Raw genomic sequence first — 18,351 nt, 5'->3', positions numbered from 1 at the left:
TCCAGCGTCTAACATTGATGGTAAATAATGGATGCTCAGTAAATATGTTAAATAAGTACCTGAATGACACTGAAACTGAAGAAGAAGAAAGTTTCCAGGAGACTTTTAGAGAATAGCAAATACTTTTGAAAAGACAATGAAATATAAGGTTTAAAAAGTAACCACTTGATTAGGCAACAAGAAAGTCAACGGTGACCCAACAAGAAGAACACTAAGCAGAGTAGCAGATAAAAGACTGTAGTGGCTTGAATAGTGAACAGCATGTGAGGAAGAAAAGAGAGCAAGTATTGACTATTGTTTTAAGAATTAAGATGTAGAGGAATAAGAGAAATAAGTCAGTAGCTAGAGAGCTGGCAGAGTTACACAAGTGTGTATATTTTCAAATAAGACATTTCAGCTTGTTTGTGAATACAGATATCACTGGAAGCATTAGATTAACACCCTAGTTTTCAAGCAGCTGTAGATTTATTTGTAGTATTTTAAATAAATACTATATATGCACAAAGTAATTTTCTGGGGGGGGGGGGAATTTATTATACTTAAGAAAAGAATTTTTTTTTTTTGAGACAGAGTCTTGCTCTGTTGCCAGGCTGGAGTGCAGTGACGTGATCTTGGCTCACTGCAACCTCCGCCTCCTGGGTTAAAGCAATCTCCTGTCTCAGCCTCCTGAGTAGCTGGGACTACAGGTGTGCACTACCATGCCCAGCTAATTTTTGTATTTTAGTAGAGACGGGGTTTCACCATGTTGGCCAGGATGGTCTCGATCTCTTGACCTTCTGATCCACCCACCTCAGCCTCCCAAAGTGCTAGGATTACAGGCATAAACCACCGCGCTCAGCCAAAAAAGAAATTTCTAAATATTTACACCTATTTACATTGGCAGTTTACACTAATCTGAAGAAATCAATGAATAAAATAATAATAAAATAATATCTCCAAATGATATAAATGACTATTTTGAAACATTGCTAGAAAACTGAAACTAATTCTGGTAACAAAATAATTTGTTGCCAACATGGCAAAACCCTGTCTCTACTAAAAATACAAAAATTAGCCAGGCATGGTGGTACATGTCTATAATCCCAGCTACTGGGGAGGCTGAGCAGGAGAATCGCTTGAACCCAGGAAGCGGAGGTTGCAGTGAGCAGAGATCATGACAATTCCCTCCAGCCTGGGTGACAAGAGCAAAACTCCATCCCCTCCCACCAAAATAAATAAATAAATAAATTTGTTTCATTCTCAGCATAGATACGTCATCCAAAAGTTTAAGATAGCTGGGATCAGAGGTTTGAAATGCTATTTTATTTACTCTACAAAAAAATTTTTACATTTCATATTTTTGCAAGTATTTTCAGTATTTTACTTTAGGTTTCTTAATGTGGTTTTAAAAATTGTATATTTAACATAAAAAATTGTTTCTAGTCAGCTTTTCACTATTTGGTTTTTATAAATTATTTAGATATCTTTCAATTAGGCCTGATTAAAAGATAAGAAAGTGTGAACTAAGCCAAAAGGCAAAATACAAACTAAAATAGAAATTACTAGGCAGGGTAGCTCCCCAACAAGTTTAAACAAATGGGAAAAAATGTAAGTGGGCATGGAGCAGGTTAAAATATACTTTCTAGCCATGGCCACTAGATGGTGCAAACATTTTGCAGGACTTAAACTAAATGCCCTAAGCACTCAACGTTTTAAAGACTATCTCTCCAGAAACCAAACTCCTTGCTTCAAGGAAGAAGTGGAAATTTTTTTGTGCTATTTATTTTGGAATGTAGGAAGATTTATATATGTATGTGTTTTTGTTGTTTTGTATTTTGCTTTTTCAGCATAAATGTTTTGAGCTTGTACGTTCTTCAAAGATATTTTAGCCTCTCTGAGTCAACAACATCCTGCCTGCACGTGGCTGAATGGCACAGGGGGTGGTGATGGCATATGTCTTCATAGTCCTAGAACTAACTGAATTCCAGTATTGCTACAGAAACAAAATAGCATAAAAGTGAGGTACTACAAGAAAAATTACATCTCCAAAATACTGGTAGTGTGAAAAATACTAAATTTCTGGTCTAATATGCTAGGAATCCCTACTGACCAAAAACGAGTACTTACTTGAATTAGGGGGCCAGGACTCCCGGTATTCACTACCTACTTGAGTTCTGGGTGACTTGACCCGAACCTGGGGAGCCACACAAAAGTCACAGGAGTTAGGATCAATGGGAGAGCTTAACCAAGAAATTTAAATCATAAAAGTGTGCTTAAAATACTACATACTTTTCTACCACCTCTTCCACAACATATAAAATCGAATATATTTATCCTAACAATAATAATATATATGAAAGGCTTTCTGGTTTCCAATGCATTTTCCATATATTTTCTCATCCAATGCCAAGCTCATTGGGGGTGGGTGGGAGGGGAAGAAGCAGTAAAGAGAGACCCAGTGGGGTCAAAAGCCACAATCCTTACACAGCTATACAGTTGCTGGGAGCAAGAGTGACCATGAACTCCTTCTCTGGATTGTCAAACCATGATGAATAGTCAGTTTCACTGAGAGAAAAACCAATAGAGAAAAACAACTGTAACCTTTAACAGGGTCTTATAGCTCTTCACACTGCCTTCATCTCAATTAAAATTCATAAAACCCTGCTTTCTCAGGAGCTTGCCTAAGAGAGACACCACAGCAAGAGGGTTACCTTTCTTTCTTGTTTCTTCTGCGTCTCCATAACGTGCAGGCGCTCCATAAGGCTGGAGATGCCCTGCTCCAAGCTGTCAATGGTGTGGTGCTGAGGATCGTGGCCACTGAAGCTGTTGCGCAGGCTGCGGAGAGCATCTCGAACAAGCTGCAGGTCGCTGGTCTGTGGGCAAAAATAAGGTGCTGCTAGCATAGCACGGTGCCACGTCCCAACCACTGGGCTTAAAAGGATGTAAGAGTCAGGTTTCCAGAAGAGATTTTTTACCCCCACAGAAGCAGGCCTATGGTTTGCCCACTAATTCTTAATTTTGGATAGCAAGTGCCTCACATCTTTACATATTCCACAGATCCAAGAATTAGAGAAGTGGACAATAAAAGGGCTCATCCACTGGCCATGGCTTTGGCACTCTTCTGGTTTCAGTGAGAAGTGGCAGGTCTCTATCAAAAATCCAGGTACCTACCCCTCTGTTGCTGATTGAAGCAGCTCCTTTTCCTGCTGTTGGAAGGAGAAAACCATTGCTTTGAGAGCTGTGACTGTTGTAGTTGGTTGCCTATAGCAGCATGAAGAAATGTTGCTTGTTAAAGGGAGAATGGTAAACCAGATGTGCTATCTTATTTTTCTTCCTTACATTTATCACTTCCTGACAAAGTATATAGCAGTTTATTTGTTTAATGGCTCTCTTTATTAAAATGTATCTTTCATAAGTATAGTTTTTCCCCACTTTTGGTCACTGCTGTATGCCCAGCACTTGACACTTAGTACACATTGTTGAATGTGAATGAAGGAAATGCTAACCTCCACCCGGAGACCCCCCAACCTAGCCTCTGCCATGGCACTGGACAGCCTCAGAATGCTGCTCTAGCACTGCCTGGCTTTGTTTCATATATATATGAAACATATATATATATATGAGAAACATATATATATATGAAACATATATATGTATGAAACATATATGTATGAAACATATATATGTATGAAACATATATATGTATATAGGAAACATATATATGTATGAAACATATATATGTATATATATATGAAACATATATATGTGTATATATATGTTTTGTTTTGCTTTTTGAGACAGAGTCTCACTCTGTCAACAAGGCTGGAGTGCCATGGCACAATCTCAGCTCACAGCAACTGCCCACCTCCCAGGTTCAAGCGATTCTCCTGCCTCAGCCTCCAGACTAGCTGGGGTTACAGGCACGCATCACCATGCTCAGCTAATTTTTTGAATTTTTAGTAGAGACGAGGTTTTGACATGTTGGCCAGGGTGGTCTTAAACTACTGACCTCAGGTGATCTGCCCACCTCGGCCTCCCAAAGTCCTAGGATTACAGGCGTGAGCCACCATACCGGCCTACATAAGGCCTATTTCTAAGGTTCAGAAGATAAGCAACTGAAGGCCATACAATGTAGGAGTGGTAAAGGTGGAATGTGAAACCAGATTTTCTTATTCTGGAACCTGTCCTCTTAACTAGCTCATCATAGAGCCTCCTAACAAGTCTGTGGCCTTGGTTCAGCTCTAAGTCAGAAACACAACCTCTCCAATTGCCTCATAAATGTGGCAGGGAGAACCCAGGGTCTAGGTTACCTCATCAGCCTCTCTTTTCATACAGTGAGCCAAGAGGACATCTTTGTGTTCTAGCTCTCGCTCTAGATCCACCTGCAAACAGACACTAAATTAGAAAAGGATTTCTTTGGGCCAAAGGGGCAGGAAAATCAGTGGCTGAATATGTTCTGACCTGGTGATAACTGGCATCAGAGAGTTTCCGGAGTGCTTCTTCTAACTTGGCCTGGTGCTGCTGAAGGAGGCGATCCTTCTGCCCTAGCTCTTTCTGCAATAAAGATAGAGCTTTCAGATGAGTGGCAAAACCAGGAACACTGAAAAGTTCACCCTCTGTAAAATAATTTCCACTCAAGTAAAGTAGAACCTCAGGGAAAAAAGTCCTTTCCTTAAAATATACCAGGAAGACTTTACACACCATAATAGTCTTACACAGTGCAAAGGATTCTTCGATAGTAATGAGGAAGGGAACTACCATTTGTAGGAGGACCACTCTGAGCCATTCATACTAGTCAGAGACAAAGGTAAGACTAGAACTGAAGTTTCCAGACCCCTAATTCTGTGCTCCCTCTCCTAGCTGTGCCATTTATTCTTTAGGGCTAGTGTATCAGGGGACACAGAAAAATACTTCCTTCTAAAAAGCAAGGATGAAAAAAATAATAAAAAATAAAAAGCAAGGATGAGACTAGAATACTTAAGTGCTTTTTGAGCAACAATAATGGGCTGTTCATGAAAGGTCAGTGGAAGTCATTTCCAACCTGATATTCATTCTTACTTTATATTCTCCCAAGAGCCGGTTCCTCTCATCTAGCTTCCTCTGCAGATCCACCTGCAAGGATAGGAAAGAATTCACAGCACGGAGGTATTGTCTGCTAACCCTCAAGGAAACCAGCTACTTAGTAACCGTAGTTAATGTTGGCAGTTACAGTATGTAGCACAGACAGAGCATGATGGTAAAAATACACAGCTGCTCTCCACGTTTGTAGTGAAATAATTAGACTGTAGAACCACAATTTTGCCTCTATATCTCAGTGTCCTCAAAATTGAAGAGGATATCAAGGACCTGCCTGCCCAGTATGATGTGTGCTTTCACCTAGGAACAGAGATGAGTCTAGCTGGGAATAAAAATAATTGTAGACACTTAGGGTAGACATCCCAGAAGCAAGATAAGAGATTAGGATGGCTGATCTAATAGCACTTCAAGCAGTAACCTGTTCTGCTAATGGGGCTCACTGAGGTCAACGCTCATTCATTTAACTCACATTCTGGTTGTGCAGCTCATCTTTGTCCATATTTGCCCTCAGTAGCTCTTGTTTGAGCTGAAGAACAGATGTGTCCTGCTGAGTCAATCTCTGCTGCAAGGCATCCTAAGGGAAAAGGCATACTAATTGTTGTTGTCTCAATTCATCAATCAGCCAGTCATGGCTAAAAATTACTAAACCCTTTAATGTGTTTCCAGCATTCATTATGGCAGACTGGAAGACAAATGGAGTAAAAGGGTCTTGCCACAAGTTGCTGAGCAGGGGTTTTTCTGTCCCCCTCTAGGAAACCAGCATCCAAGCAAAATCCTAACCACTGTTCTATGAAACTTACTGAAACCTGATTTTTTCTCTTCTTAATAATAGCATTAGTCTTTCTTTCCCTCAGCTTGAACCCTCTTGGTTCCTATCTTGCCTAACAAAAGATGAGCTGGATATCCTTACTTATAAGGACAGTTATAACAAATTCCATCGACCACGGTGGCTTCAAATGGAACTAATGGACTAGGGCTGCATTCTAATACATTTGTCCTGACTTTTCTCTCTTTACAGATTGCAAAGAAATGGTACAGACTCTGAAGAATGTGGGAGCCCAATCTTAATTATGCTCTCTCCCATGACAGTACATGGTAAAGGTACTAAGATACCCTTAGCATCACTAGTTTAAAGGAATATTTCCCAAAGTGTGCTCCATGGGACATTATTGTGCCCCATGGCATTACATGGGAGAAAAGATACTTCTGTGGTTAATAATTCTAAGTCATTTTTAGGCCAACCTCTTTTTGACAGACCTTTTCAGATCCTTTAATATGTTATTATTCACAGTGAGTCTTCAAGACTGCAGAGCATTTCTCAAACTTATCTGACCATGGAACACGTTCGTTTTTAGAAGTGTTTCCAAAGTATGAAGCCTACAGAATATACTTTGGAAGATGTTGCTAAGTGATAACTCTAGTCTAGCCCATGAATGGATACATAAGGAAGAGGGGAAAAGCAGCAACTTAAAAACATCCTCTTCTACTTCTGGGTATTATTCCACAAATATACTCCCATTTGGATGAAATAACATAGATTCAAGGCTGTTAGATCGTTGTTTATATTAGCAAAAGATTGGAAATTATCATATATAATAAATCATTCAGCATATATGTATGTATACAGTGAAATACTATGCAGCCATAAAAACAACCTAGGAAATAGAATGAGCTCAAAGATACACTACTAAGTGAAAAAAAAGCAAGGTATCAAGTTATATTTATAGTATACTACCATTTGAGTAAAACCATGGGGGAAAACGATATACACACCGATGTGCTCATAACTGTTAAGATGCCTCTAGGAGACTGGGTGTGGTGGCTCACATCTGTAATCCCAGCACTTTGGGAGGCTAAGGTGGGTGGATCACCTGAGGTCAGGAGTTCAAGACCAGCCTGGCTAACATGGTGAAACCCCATCTCTACTCAAAATACAAAAATTAGCGAGGTATAATGGCGGGCACCTATAATCCCAGCTACTCAGGAGGCTGAGGCAGGAGAATTGCTTGAACCTGGGAGGTGAAGGCTGCAGTAAGCCAAGCTCACGCCACTGCACTCCAGCCTGGGAGACAGAGTGAGACTCTGTCTCTAAAAAAAAAGGTGCCTTTAGGAAAGAGAACTAGGTAACTAAGGGGACAGGGCTGGCAGGCAAACTCTTCATGCATGGTTTATTTTTTCATACCTTTAAATGATTTGAATGTTAGTTAACTACTCAAAAACAAAGTAAATTATATTTTATTTATTTTTTTTACTGATCATGTCAAAGGAAATTTCAGTGTTAAGTAAATTATAATTTTTTAAAAGACATTCTTTCACATTGAAGAGGATTCCTTTACATATAGAGACAATCAACATGGCACAGATGGAAATGGCAGCACCATGAGTCATAACTACTAGACATAAGCTTCAGCAAAACAAAGGTATATTCCTCGACATGTCTCACTTCCCTCCCACAAAGCCCTTTCTTTACCAATAGCACAGAGCTATTAAAGGTCCACAGAAAACTCCAACTTTCACCACTCACCAATAGACTACTTTATGTTGCAGAGAGTTTATTTAAAGAATTAAATGTCTTCCTTTTTTACCTTTATCCCTTGTAAGTTTCTGGCTTCTTGTTTACATTTCAGCAGCTCCTTCTGCAAACCAAATATAGTTAGATCAGATGGTGACATCTGGGTTGCTTCAGAATGCATTACCTCATACTGTCGGCAAGAGAACAAAACTCAGTTGATCATTCCATGAAAAATTAACCCTCTACTAAGGCTGAACAGTTCTGGTCCAGTGAGCAGGACAACGGCTGATCCACAGAAACAAGAAGAGAACCATTCCATTCTTCTCTGTTGGCACCCAGGCTTAACTGCTCAGGTAGAGAAGAGTTGCCAAGAAAGATGATGCCCCATAATTCCCATAGGCTCTCATTTCTATATTTAGCAATCTTCACCAACAGGAAAACCTAATTATAATAATCTAAATCCCTCTCACTGAATAGATGATTAAATATGCCTACCCCCAATGTCATTAAATAATTATCTCTATTCTTAATGTTCAGCAAAGGGTTGGAGTGTTTCTAGTTCTTCAAGAGTGGGGCAAACAAAAACACATTTAGCCTAACAACGAAATGCTGAGTAATTAACATTCCCTTGCAATAGATAAAATATATGTATACGATTGTCACTAGGAAATCGATTTTAGAAGGGGAACAACCATAACCCAGACCCCAATCTCATCTCTTCTTCTTGTATCACATCAAGAGTTTGCAATTAACATATCTAAAATGTGGATTTGTAACTTGGACTCCACAGATGGGCTCAAAAGTTGCTCTATTAGGCTGGGCACAGTGGTTCATGCCTGTAATTCCAGCACTTTGGGAAGCCAAGATGCGAGAATCACTTGAGTCGGGGAGTTCAAGACCAGCCTAGGCAACAAGGTGAGAGCAATCTATACAAAAAATACAAAAATTAGCTAGGCATAGTGGTGCGTTCCTGAAGCCCCAGCTACCTGGAAGGCTGAGGTGGGAAGATCACTTGAGGTTGGGAGGTTGAAGCTGCAGTTAGCCATGATCATTCCATTGTGTACTCAGTCTGGTTGACAGAGTGAGACTCTGTCTCAAAAAACACACAAACAAAACAAAACAAATAAATAAAAGTTGCTCTATTAAAAATTCATGTTGGCCTGGTGTGGTGGCTCATACCTGTAATCCCAGCACTTTGGCAGACCAAGGTGGGTGGATCACGAGGTCAGGAGTTTGAGACAAGCCCGGCCAACATAGTGAAACCCCATCTCTACTAAAAATACAAAAATTAGCCAAGTGTGGTGGCAGGCACCTGTTGTCCCAGCTACTTGGGAGGCTGAGGCAGGAGAATTGCTTGAACCCAGGAGGCAGAGGTTGCAGTGAGCTGAGACTGTGCCATTGCACTCCAGCCTGGGTGACAGAGTGAGACTGTCTCAAAAAAACAAATTCATGTCTATGAGTATGAGTATATATTTACATGCATACTTGTAGGGAGAGGGTCAATGGCCTTAGTCATATACTTAGACCCAAAGAAAAACTAGGAATCACTGACCTAAAAGAATTCTGACAAGCATTCATAAAAAAAGACTGTACTGGTATTAGATACATTTTTTCTTTAATTAAAGAAAAAAAATGAAATATTTCAAACATATAGAATGGTACAACCAATAGTGAAACAGAAATTCTATTACCTACCACCAGGATTAAAAAGTTATTACCTTCCTGACATATTTGGGATGTATCTCTCTCTTTCAAGTAAAGACATAATACCAATACAGGAAAGATTCCAATTCTGAAATCCCTTTCCCTCTTGAAGCTGTTTAACATTCCCATAATATTTTTAAAGGGTTAAATGTACATGTCTTGACATACCTTTAAGTCCTGATTCTCCTCCATACTCTGATCCAGACGACTTTGGATTATAATCTGAAAATAAGACAAAAAGAGATGGCTAAGCACCTATGCTGTGAAGTTCAGAGGCCACTCATTTAACAAATATTTATTGAGCACTACTGGATGCCAGCTCTGTACTGTGGATACAAAGAACAGGAAAGTTTCTGCCCTCTGATGGAAGCATATGCATCAAATTGCAAGTAGACCTATATGGATAAAGCTTAGAATAAGTATGGGTGGGCTGGGCATGGTTGCTCATACCTATAATCCCAGCACTTTGGGAGGCCAAGGCAGTCACTTGAGGTCAGGTGTTCGAGACCAGCTTGGCCAACATGGTGAAACCCCATCTCTACTAAAAGTACAAAAATTAGCCAGACGTGGTGGTGCACACCTGTAATCCCAGCTACTCAGGAGGCTGAGGCAGGAGAATCACTTGAACCTGGGAGACAGAGGTTGCAGTGAGCCAAGACTGTGCCACTGGGCGACAGGGCAAGACTCTGTCTCAAAAAAAAAAAAAGAATAAGTATTGAGGGGTTGGGTGTAGCGGTGTGGTAAAGGAAAGAAGAAACGGCAAGAGATGAAGTTGGCAAGAAATATTAGGGCCAGATCATGAAAGGCCAGTGAGGACAATGGGGAATCAATGAAAAGTTTTATGCAGAAGGGTGACAAAATGAACTTTGTCTTTAAGGCAAATTACTCTTGCTGTTTTACAAAAAATGAATTAGAAGAAGACAGGAGAGGAATCAGGAAAACCAGTTATAAGGCTGCTAGAATACCGGATAGAGGTTTTTTGTTTGTTTGTTTGTCTGAGACAGTCTCACACTGTCACCTATGCTGGAGTGCAGTGGTGCAATCTCGGCTCACTGCAACCTCTGCCTCACAGGTTGAAGCAATTATCCTGCCTCAGCCTCCCAAGTAGCTGGGACTACATGTGTCAGCCACTATGCCCAGCTAATTTTTGTATTTTTAGTAGAGATGGGATTTTACAAATGTTGGCTAGGCTGGTCTTGAACTCCTGACCCCAGGGGATCCACTCATAGAATACTGGATAGAGGCTTGATTTTTAAGTGGCTGTGAGAATGGAGAAAAATGGATGAAGAAATCAGAAATGTAAACTGATAAAACTTGGTGACTGATTGGATATAGAGGGAAGGGTAAAAAAGGATTCAAGGATAATATCCAGATTTCTGTTTGGCACATTTTGGTATCCAAAATAGCTATGCAAAAGGACAAGTAGCTTTGGTGGTTGGGCAGAGGATAGAAAAACTTTAATTTAGGACTCACTGAAATTGAGATGCTTATGGGACTTACAAGTGGAGATAATAAGCAGGCAGTTGCATATTGCATACACAAATCTAGAAATCCATAGTGAGAGCTGAGCCGGAAATAAATACATGAGAAGCAAGTGGGAAGTGAGTGAAGAAATGCAGGCAGATACTACTGCCCAGGTGAATGTTTAAGACACATGATGACCTAGACTGGAATGCTGAGGAATACCAACATTAAAGGCACAGGCAGAAAAAGAGAAGCTTCAAAGAGAACTTGAATGTAAATTCCATAAGGGTAGGATCTTAGGTCTGTTTTGTTACTACCATATCTCCAGCATGTTGAAATAGTGCCTGGCATATAGTCAGCACTCAATAAATATTTGTTTATTAAATGAATGAAGAAGGAAACAATGGTCAAAAATGTAGGATGAAAACCAGGAGAACTGAACAAGGAAGATAGCATTTCAAGAAGCCATGAACAGCAGTATCAAATGCTAAATATAAGTCAAATACATACAAATTTAGTGTCCAGTCACAAAAGATTGAGCTTACCAGTTGTTCCTCAGGATTGACACCTGGTTCACAGAGGGCCAAGGGCCTCTCCTGTTCATCTTCAGGTAAGGATCCATTGAGGAGTAAGGCCTGTATAACCACAAAGGCAGAAAGAAACCTAACTCTCCATCAGATAACTTAGTCCAGAGCTGAGCTTGGTAAGCTCACCCCAAATTCAAATCACAACTCAGCTTCCTCAAGAAATTTTGTTGGTAATGTTTGCTCCTTGGATACTTCCCATTGCTCACTCTGGGACTAGTTCCTTTCGTCAAGCCCATGCTCTGTCTCTTTCAACTCTCTGGACACCCTACTGCTCTGCTTCAAGGTACCTTGGCCCCAGAAGAAAATCTAAAAACAAACCTTTCTTTCAAAAGAGACACAACACATTTCAAACTGGAGCTGCTCAAATTCAATTTTACCAGACAGAAAAAACGATCTAAAAGCAGTGTAGACTCATCACAGCTTAGAAATGAGTATTATATTGAATTATTTGGAATATATTTGGAGTACTCCGGTTTGATTTTTGTTTAATAATTCTGCATTTTTATTCCCTAAAGCAACCTGTATAGAACAAGAAGGAAAACATTTCCAGAGTGATGTCCTCATTCATTTCAGCTCCTGATACCAGGCTGTTTTCATTAGAATATAAGTAGGTGGAATGGGGAGGCAGATTTACCATGAAGCTAAGAAATCTACAGTTTTATGCCCCTCACATGCATTGCCTCTCCCATGGTCCTCTACCTACTTGTTATTATTATTATTGGAGAAAGAGTCTCACTTTGTCACCCAGGCTGGAGTGCAGTGATATGATTTTGGCTCACTGTAATCCAGGGTTCAAGCAATTCTCATGTCTCAGTCTCCCAAGTAGCTGGGATTAGAGGCATGTGCCATTGTACCTGGCTAATTTTTGTATTTTTAGTAGAGACGGGGTTTTGTCATATTGCCCAGGCTGGTCTCAAACTCGTGATCTCAAGCAATCTGCCGGCCTTGGCCTCCCAAAGTGCTGGGATTACAGGTGTGAGCCACCATGTCTGGCCTATACCTAATTATTATAGTCATAATTTTATAATCTTATTCTTTAAGAAGCCCCCCTGCGTAGACACAAATTATATACTTTAGGACTCACAAAACTTGGATCTGTCCCTTTAATTATTATAGTCATAATTTTATAATCTTATTCTTTAAGAAGCCCCCCTGCGTAGACACAAATTATATACTTTAAGACTCACAAAACTTGGATCTGTCCCTGCAGGTATCCATCAGATCAGTGAAAGACTGAAAAATATGACCCCATTTTATATCTGAATCAATTCTGTCTTGATTCAAAAGAGAGGAGTTACAGAAGCTGTTTCCTATTTTAGTAAATAGAACACAAATTCAGCTGGGCAAGGTGGCTCACACCTATAATCCTAGAACTTTGGGAGGCCGAGGCAGGAGGATCCCTTGAGCCTAGGAGTTTGAGACCAGCCTGGGCAACATAGTGGGACTCTGTCTTTATAAAAAAAATTTTTTAAATTAGTTGGGTATGATGGCACATGCATGTGGTCCCAGCTACTCAAGAGGCTGAGGTGGGAGGATCACTTGAGTCCAGGAGACCAAGGCTGCATTGAGCCATGATCATGTCACTGCACTCCAGCCTGGGTAACAGAGCGAGACTCCATCTCAATCAATCAATCAACAAAATAAAATCCAGACAACAGTTGATCTACCAAACGCTAATAATAAAATTTGAGTAAGTCAAATGAATTTGGCTATCTCACAGTCATGGCAACAGGTACAGACATATATAAGAAGCTACAGGACCCCAGGAAGGTCAGGGCATTTCAACATTATGGAAATAAAAAGTATAACTGCAAACTGTTCAAAGGGTTCTAACTAAGGAATACTAGTAAGTCAGAAACCTTGGATGTGGCTTAGCATGCAACTTGTTAATCAGTGAAAGAGTTAAGAAGCCCAGTGGATGCTGTGAGCCCTTTTGTATTCTACAATGGAACTGAATTCTCATTGTGATCATGTGGCTGTGAATTAAAACTCTTCTGTTTGCAGGGAATATTAAGATGCTGACTTTCTGCCTGTCAGTTCTCTTCTTTTTCTGTCTAATCTGCCATCGAATTTCTCCCGGACTAAGAAATGCAAACAAACTGAGAGCCAAATTGATGAATATCTATGTTCATATAATGCAAATTATCCTGGGAACAACCTGGTTGGGTATAATCCCTAAGTTCTTCATGGCATACTTCCTATGAAAACAAAACACACACAAAAACATTCCATGAAGGTATTCGTTAATGGAGTGGCAGAAAAGAGATTTAAAAGGCCTCATAAGCCAGCCATTTTAAAAATACAGAGCAAATGAAGGAAAACCAACAACTTTCTTTGGGAATGTTTATGCAGGAAACATTCCTCCCACACTTCTCCATTCCTGGGGCATACATTATGCAAACTGCTTTACCGCAGCACCAATCTCCTTTTTTCTTTAGGAACCCTTTGTGTCCCTATCCTGTTGCAGGCTAGCTGGGAGCACGCCCTCCACCGCCTGCCGGCTGCCAGAGCCACACACATAATGTGGGCTTTGTTTACGTGTCCATAAATATTTGACAATTCTGAAGCACTGCAGTTCCCAGCACAAACAGAAAGGAATATTCCTAGGCAATTTCAGGGTCATCAGCACACTACAAGGGCTCCCCCAAACAGAGACAGACACACAAAGACAGGAATCCGGGAGGTCACTCAGGGTGGGAACTGTCAAGTGGGTCAGTCAGTCTCTGGGGTAGATTTGCCGAGCTGGCACTACAGGTATATGAAAAACTGAAAGGCACTGTTGGTTAAGGAAAAACCTCTTCTACCTGACCATTACACCTTGGCATCCATTTGCACATGTATTAGGAGTGAGCTAAATCCCTTAGCTAAACTCAAATGGAAACCTGGCAGCATTATTGGCTCTTACACTCTTCCTGCTAGAGAATTCCTAGGAAAAAATCCCTGACTATTCAGGGCCATTCTTTGGTGAAAGCTGCAATTGCAGGTCTATAGCCACATATGGGGTAGAAGCCCACCTGTGTAGCAGAGAGTCAAGAATAAGGGCTTGTTAGGGGTCAGTAATAGCTCCTGGGCTTGCCGAAATCCTAAGTGCTGTGCTATGAACAATAGCCCACAAAGTTCATTTAAAGTACTCAAATATAAAGAATTTTCTACTCTTTCTATACTACTCCCAATATCTAAACCCCTCATTCAGTTCTGACCTCCTGCAAAACTAAAATCAGTTTATTTTCAATGGATGCTAGTGACTTAATAATCAATTGGTATAACAAGGGCAAACTACAAGGGAAAGAGCTACCTGTAGTCCTGATATCATTTTCTTTGCTTCCTCCATTTCTTTTTCCAAATATTCTTGTTGTTCCAACAGCTGTTCTTCCCATGAGGTCTCCAGATAGGTTCCAGGGCTCCCTGGCCGCCAGTCACGAGATAATGGAGAATCTGTCTCCTCTACAAAATGAAAAGAGGGAGTACAGTTCATATTGAAGAAAACTGATTTACGGCAGGAAGCGTTCACGGGATAGCATTCACAGGTTCAGGTCACCTGCATTCTGAACCTGTTTTCACAGCACAGACTGGACTCTCCACCAGGTGGGGTTGTGAAGCATAAATTGGCTGTGAACTCAGGCCCCAGGCTCACTTGGTGCTAGAACAATCTATCCTCTTTTAAAACACTTAGGAAGTAGTAAGAGTCCCTCTTACCACTGGTATGGTATGGGCCACACAGATTTTACCCTTAATTCTTAGAACTGGCATTCCCAGAGCCTGATTTTGCCAGGTACAAAGAAAGGAGCTGTCAGATGCAATGAAAACAAAATCTTACTGGTTACTCTGAAGCTTTAGAGGAGAGACTTCAACTCAATGTTCCTTTGACAACTCAGTTATAACTGGACCACTTTCATATAGAATACTGTGTGAGTCACACAGGAAACAAATAAAAATGCAGCTGCGCACACTGTTTAATATCACTTTTATTTTCCTAGCTTTAAGGTCTCTGTGCTCTGGTTTCCTTGTCTATTTTGTACTATCTAATTGTATGTACAGCCATTTAAAATGCATTCTAGAATTCAGGAAGGCATAAACTCTTTCAGTGAGTTTCTTCATTCATGATACAAGTAATAATAACCCCTCTGGTTTGCTGTGAAGATTAAATAAGGCAACTTATGTGCAAGGCATGTGCTGGTGCCTGGCCCAGAGAGGCACTCATTAAATGATCTCCCTCTCTCTCTCCAAAGCCCCTGGAGTTTTGATTCAATAACATGACTGACTCTTTGGTACTAATGCCAGGGTTAGACGGGGAGCAGAATGCAGAAGAATTCAATTCCAGTTTTTCTTCTGAGGGCCTCTATTTCAGTACAACTCTTGTGGGTAAATAAAATTCTAAGTCTTGCATCTTGCTTCTTACATGTTTCTCTCTCTATGTAAGAAAAAAAGAGCAACTGAAACAGTATGAAAGTCTAAACAAAGGGAACTCTTCATGGTCCTTTCTGTAGCTTCATACCAAGCCTAATACAGTCCTGCTCTCTTCTCTCTTATGTCCTCACAGACACCTCAGCTCATACAATGTATTTCTGGTCCCAATTTAAGTTATGTAAGTACTGCAATTATTTGTATAAGATATGAAAAATAAAAGTGTGTACTTGAGTAAGGCTTTTGACTGCCCCAAAGTCATTTCCTAATTCATAGGCAGCCAGCTGAGAAAGGGCCTGTCTATGCTGCCACAAGATTTTTGACAGCTAGGACATCAGAAATGACATTCTGCAAGAGGATAACCACATTAATTGGCTCAAAGTCATTAGAGTCCTCTAGCACTGAGCCTGCATGCACAGACCATGGAGATGGGGAAGGTCAGGGGGCTTATAGGTGGTTGGGACCTCTAAATTCTTCAAGCTGGCTATTCCTTGAACCAACCCAGGCAGGCAGAGAGACAGTACCTGTTCTGTTCTCTATTCCTTCAGAGGGAATAATCACAAAATCTGCCTTCTCTTCTGACTGGGTTATAATGGACTCGCTCTTTGCACTGTGGATTGGACTGGGTGAAGTCAGGCTGTGATTGAAGAAAAAGGAGGAAAAACGATTATTATGAAGAATTGTTCAGAAAGCAGCTTTCATAATTTATTTCTGAGACCAGGGACATGTTCTTATTCATCTTACTCCTCCATGGCTAACACAGTACTTGGCCCACAGAAAATAAAATATTTATTTAATGATTAACTTTTTGAATGAATGAAATTAATACTGAATAAAGGAATGACCCAGTCCTATAAGGTCTTTTCCACAACAAAGATGCCTTTAAGCCTAATTCTTTGAGAAGAGATTTACCAAAATGATGGGTAATCTAGCATTCAAAGAACTCTAGGTTTTGTTTTGTTTTACCTCCTACCACCTCCGCCATTGCCATCCCTGGGCCCACGTTCAAAGACTGATGCCAGTCTGCATCTAGTAGCTTTTGGAGCTAGAAGGAAATTTTATTTCCAATACACTGATCTTTCACAGATACAGGCAATACCAGCCAAGTTATCATGGCAGATCAGCTCTGAGCTAATCACAAAGGAGAGTACAGGGTGGCGGTGGTTCAAGGGGAAAAGGTGCTGGAGGCGGTACATTGGCAGGCTGGGCAGAGGAGCAGTTATAGATCAATAATTGAGCTAGAGCATGACAAGGGGAAGGTAATAGGTCAAAAGCGGAAAGACCTGCTAGGGATAATGGAGTAAGGGTTTACTTGATTTATTCCTATCAAAGAGTTATTTATATTTCCAACACAGTACTTTCAAATTGTCCTCAGATCTTCTCAACAATTCTTAAGATTTTGTTTTGTTTTATTTTTTTGAGACAGGGTCTCACTCTGTTTCCCAGGTTGGAGTGCAGTGGCTCCATCACAGCTCACTGCAGCCTCAAGCTCATGGGCTTGAGCAAATCTCCTGCCTCAGCCTCCTGAGCAGCTAGGACTACAGCTGCATATGATGCGCGGGTAACTTTTGGATTATTTTGTAAAGACAAGATCTCCCCATGTTGCCCAGGCTGGTCTCAAACTCCTGGGCTCAAGCAATCCTCTCTCCTCGGCCTCCCAAAGTACTGGGATTATAGGCATGGACCACCGTACCTGGCCTTTAAGTTTGGATGTAACTACTAGCCTTGGAGGGAATGATGCAGATTTTCAGGGAAGTGGAATTTTAAATCTCCAAAACAACAGCAAATCTACAAGACAAGATGGGAATGTGAGGCTGGTGCTCCCATCTGACAGGGAAAAGGAGTCTCGAGCCACTTCTCTTTGCACTGCACCTTGAGAACATCAGCACTGAAACAATCTCAGGGGCTGAGGGGTCTCCAGGCCCAGCCCCCTCTCAGGAATTCTTTCCAAATCCATCACCCAGACAACAGTGAAAGTGGCTAGGATTCACTGACCCACTTAATGTGCCCCTGAAGTCTCCCAGGCGAATCCTCACAACCACAATCAGGAGTTAACATTTCGTCTTCCTAGAATCCAGTAAAAAACTAGAGCCAGGCACAGTGGAGGTAGCCAGGCACTTCAAAAGCAGTGAGGCAGCCTGAGGACTGGTGTCTCATCCTCCTGATTGCCTGTATTTTAAGGGCTTTGGTGGGAATGACCTCAACTGGAAATACATTCTCTTCCTTCTTATAACCACAGAAAACATTGTAAAGCTTTTAAATTGAAATTGCAAATTAAACAAAGTTGCTTAACCATTATCTATAAATTTACAACCCAAATAGGCAGGAGGGGTGGGGAGTGGCAAGAAGTAATATTCTGAAATAGCAACTGCTTTCTAGAACTTTCTCATTCATCCTTCACCACTTAGGCAATCTTGACTTCCAGGGCAACATGAATTCGCTGCTTGAAAAGCTCTCATCCAAGGGTACTATGTCATTCGCAAGGAGAATAGACTTGTGACTGCTCAGGCCTCAGCATTTACCTTCTTACAGAAATGGGAATCCAAGCGTAGAAAGCGGCCTGCAAGAGCTGCTCATCTTTGAGAAACAAGAAAACAACACTTTCTCATCTGACAAGGTGCTATG

At 40.8% G+C, this 18,351-nt stretch overlaps 1 protein-coding gene across 4 annotated transcripts in view; it reads right to left on the bottom strand.

Annotated features, from left to right (window-relative positions):
* Positions 1-18,351, bottom strand: part of DIXDC1 (DIX domain containing 1) — a 93,082-nt gene that overhangs the window by 20,340 nt on the left and 54,391 nt on the right. For all 4 annotated transcript variants that reach the window (XM_064375406.1, XM_064375407.1, XM_021671125.2 and 1 more), the window contains 12 exons: positions 16,251-16,363; positions 14,618-14,766; positions 11,281-11,370; positions 9,440-9,493; positions 7,641-7,691; positions 5,525-5,629; positions 5,038-5,091; positions 4,441-4,533; positions 4,290-4,361; positions 3,151-3,240; positions 2,691-2,852; positions 2,107-2,173 (listed from right to left, as the gene is read on the bottom strand). In XM_064375406.1, coding sequence (XP_064231476.1) covers positions 2,107-2,173; positions 2,691-2,852; positions 3,151-3,240; positions 4,290-4,361; positions 4,441-4,533; positions 5,038-5,091; positions 5,525-5,629; positions 7,641-7,691; positions 9,440-9,493; positions 11,281-11,370; positions 14,618-14,766; positions 16,251-16,363 — 1,100 coding nt within the window. The remainder of the gene's footprint in view (positions 1-2,106; positions 2,174-2,690; positions 2,853-3,150; positions 3,241-4,289; positions 4,362-4,440; positions 4,534-5,037; positions 5,092-5,524; positions 5,630-7,640; positions 7,692-9,439; positions 9,494-11,280; positions 11,371-14,617; positions 14,767-16,250; positions 16,364-18,351) is intronic.

Source organism: Aotus nancymaae, unplaced genomic scaffold (genome assembly GCF_030222135.1).
Source record: "Aotus nancymaae isolate 86718 unplaced genomic scaffold, 86718_ANA_hifiasm-v0.15.2.pri h1tg000012l, whole genome shotgun sequence".
Taxonomy (NCBI): Eukaryota; Metazoa; Chordata; class Mammalia; order Primates; family Aotidae; genus Aotus; species Aotus nancymaae.
Note: the sequence above shows the minus strand (reverse complement) of the source record. Positions and strands in the feature narration are given on the sequence as shown.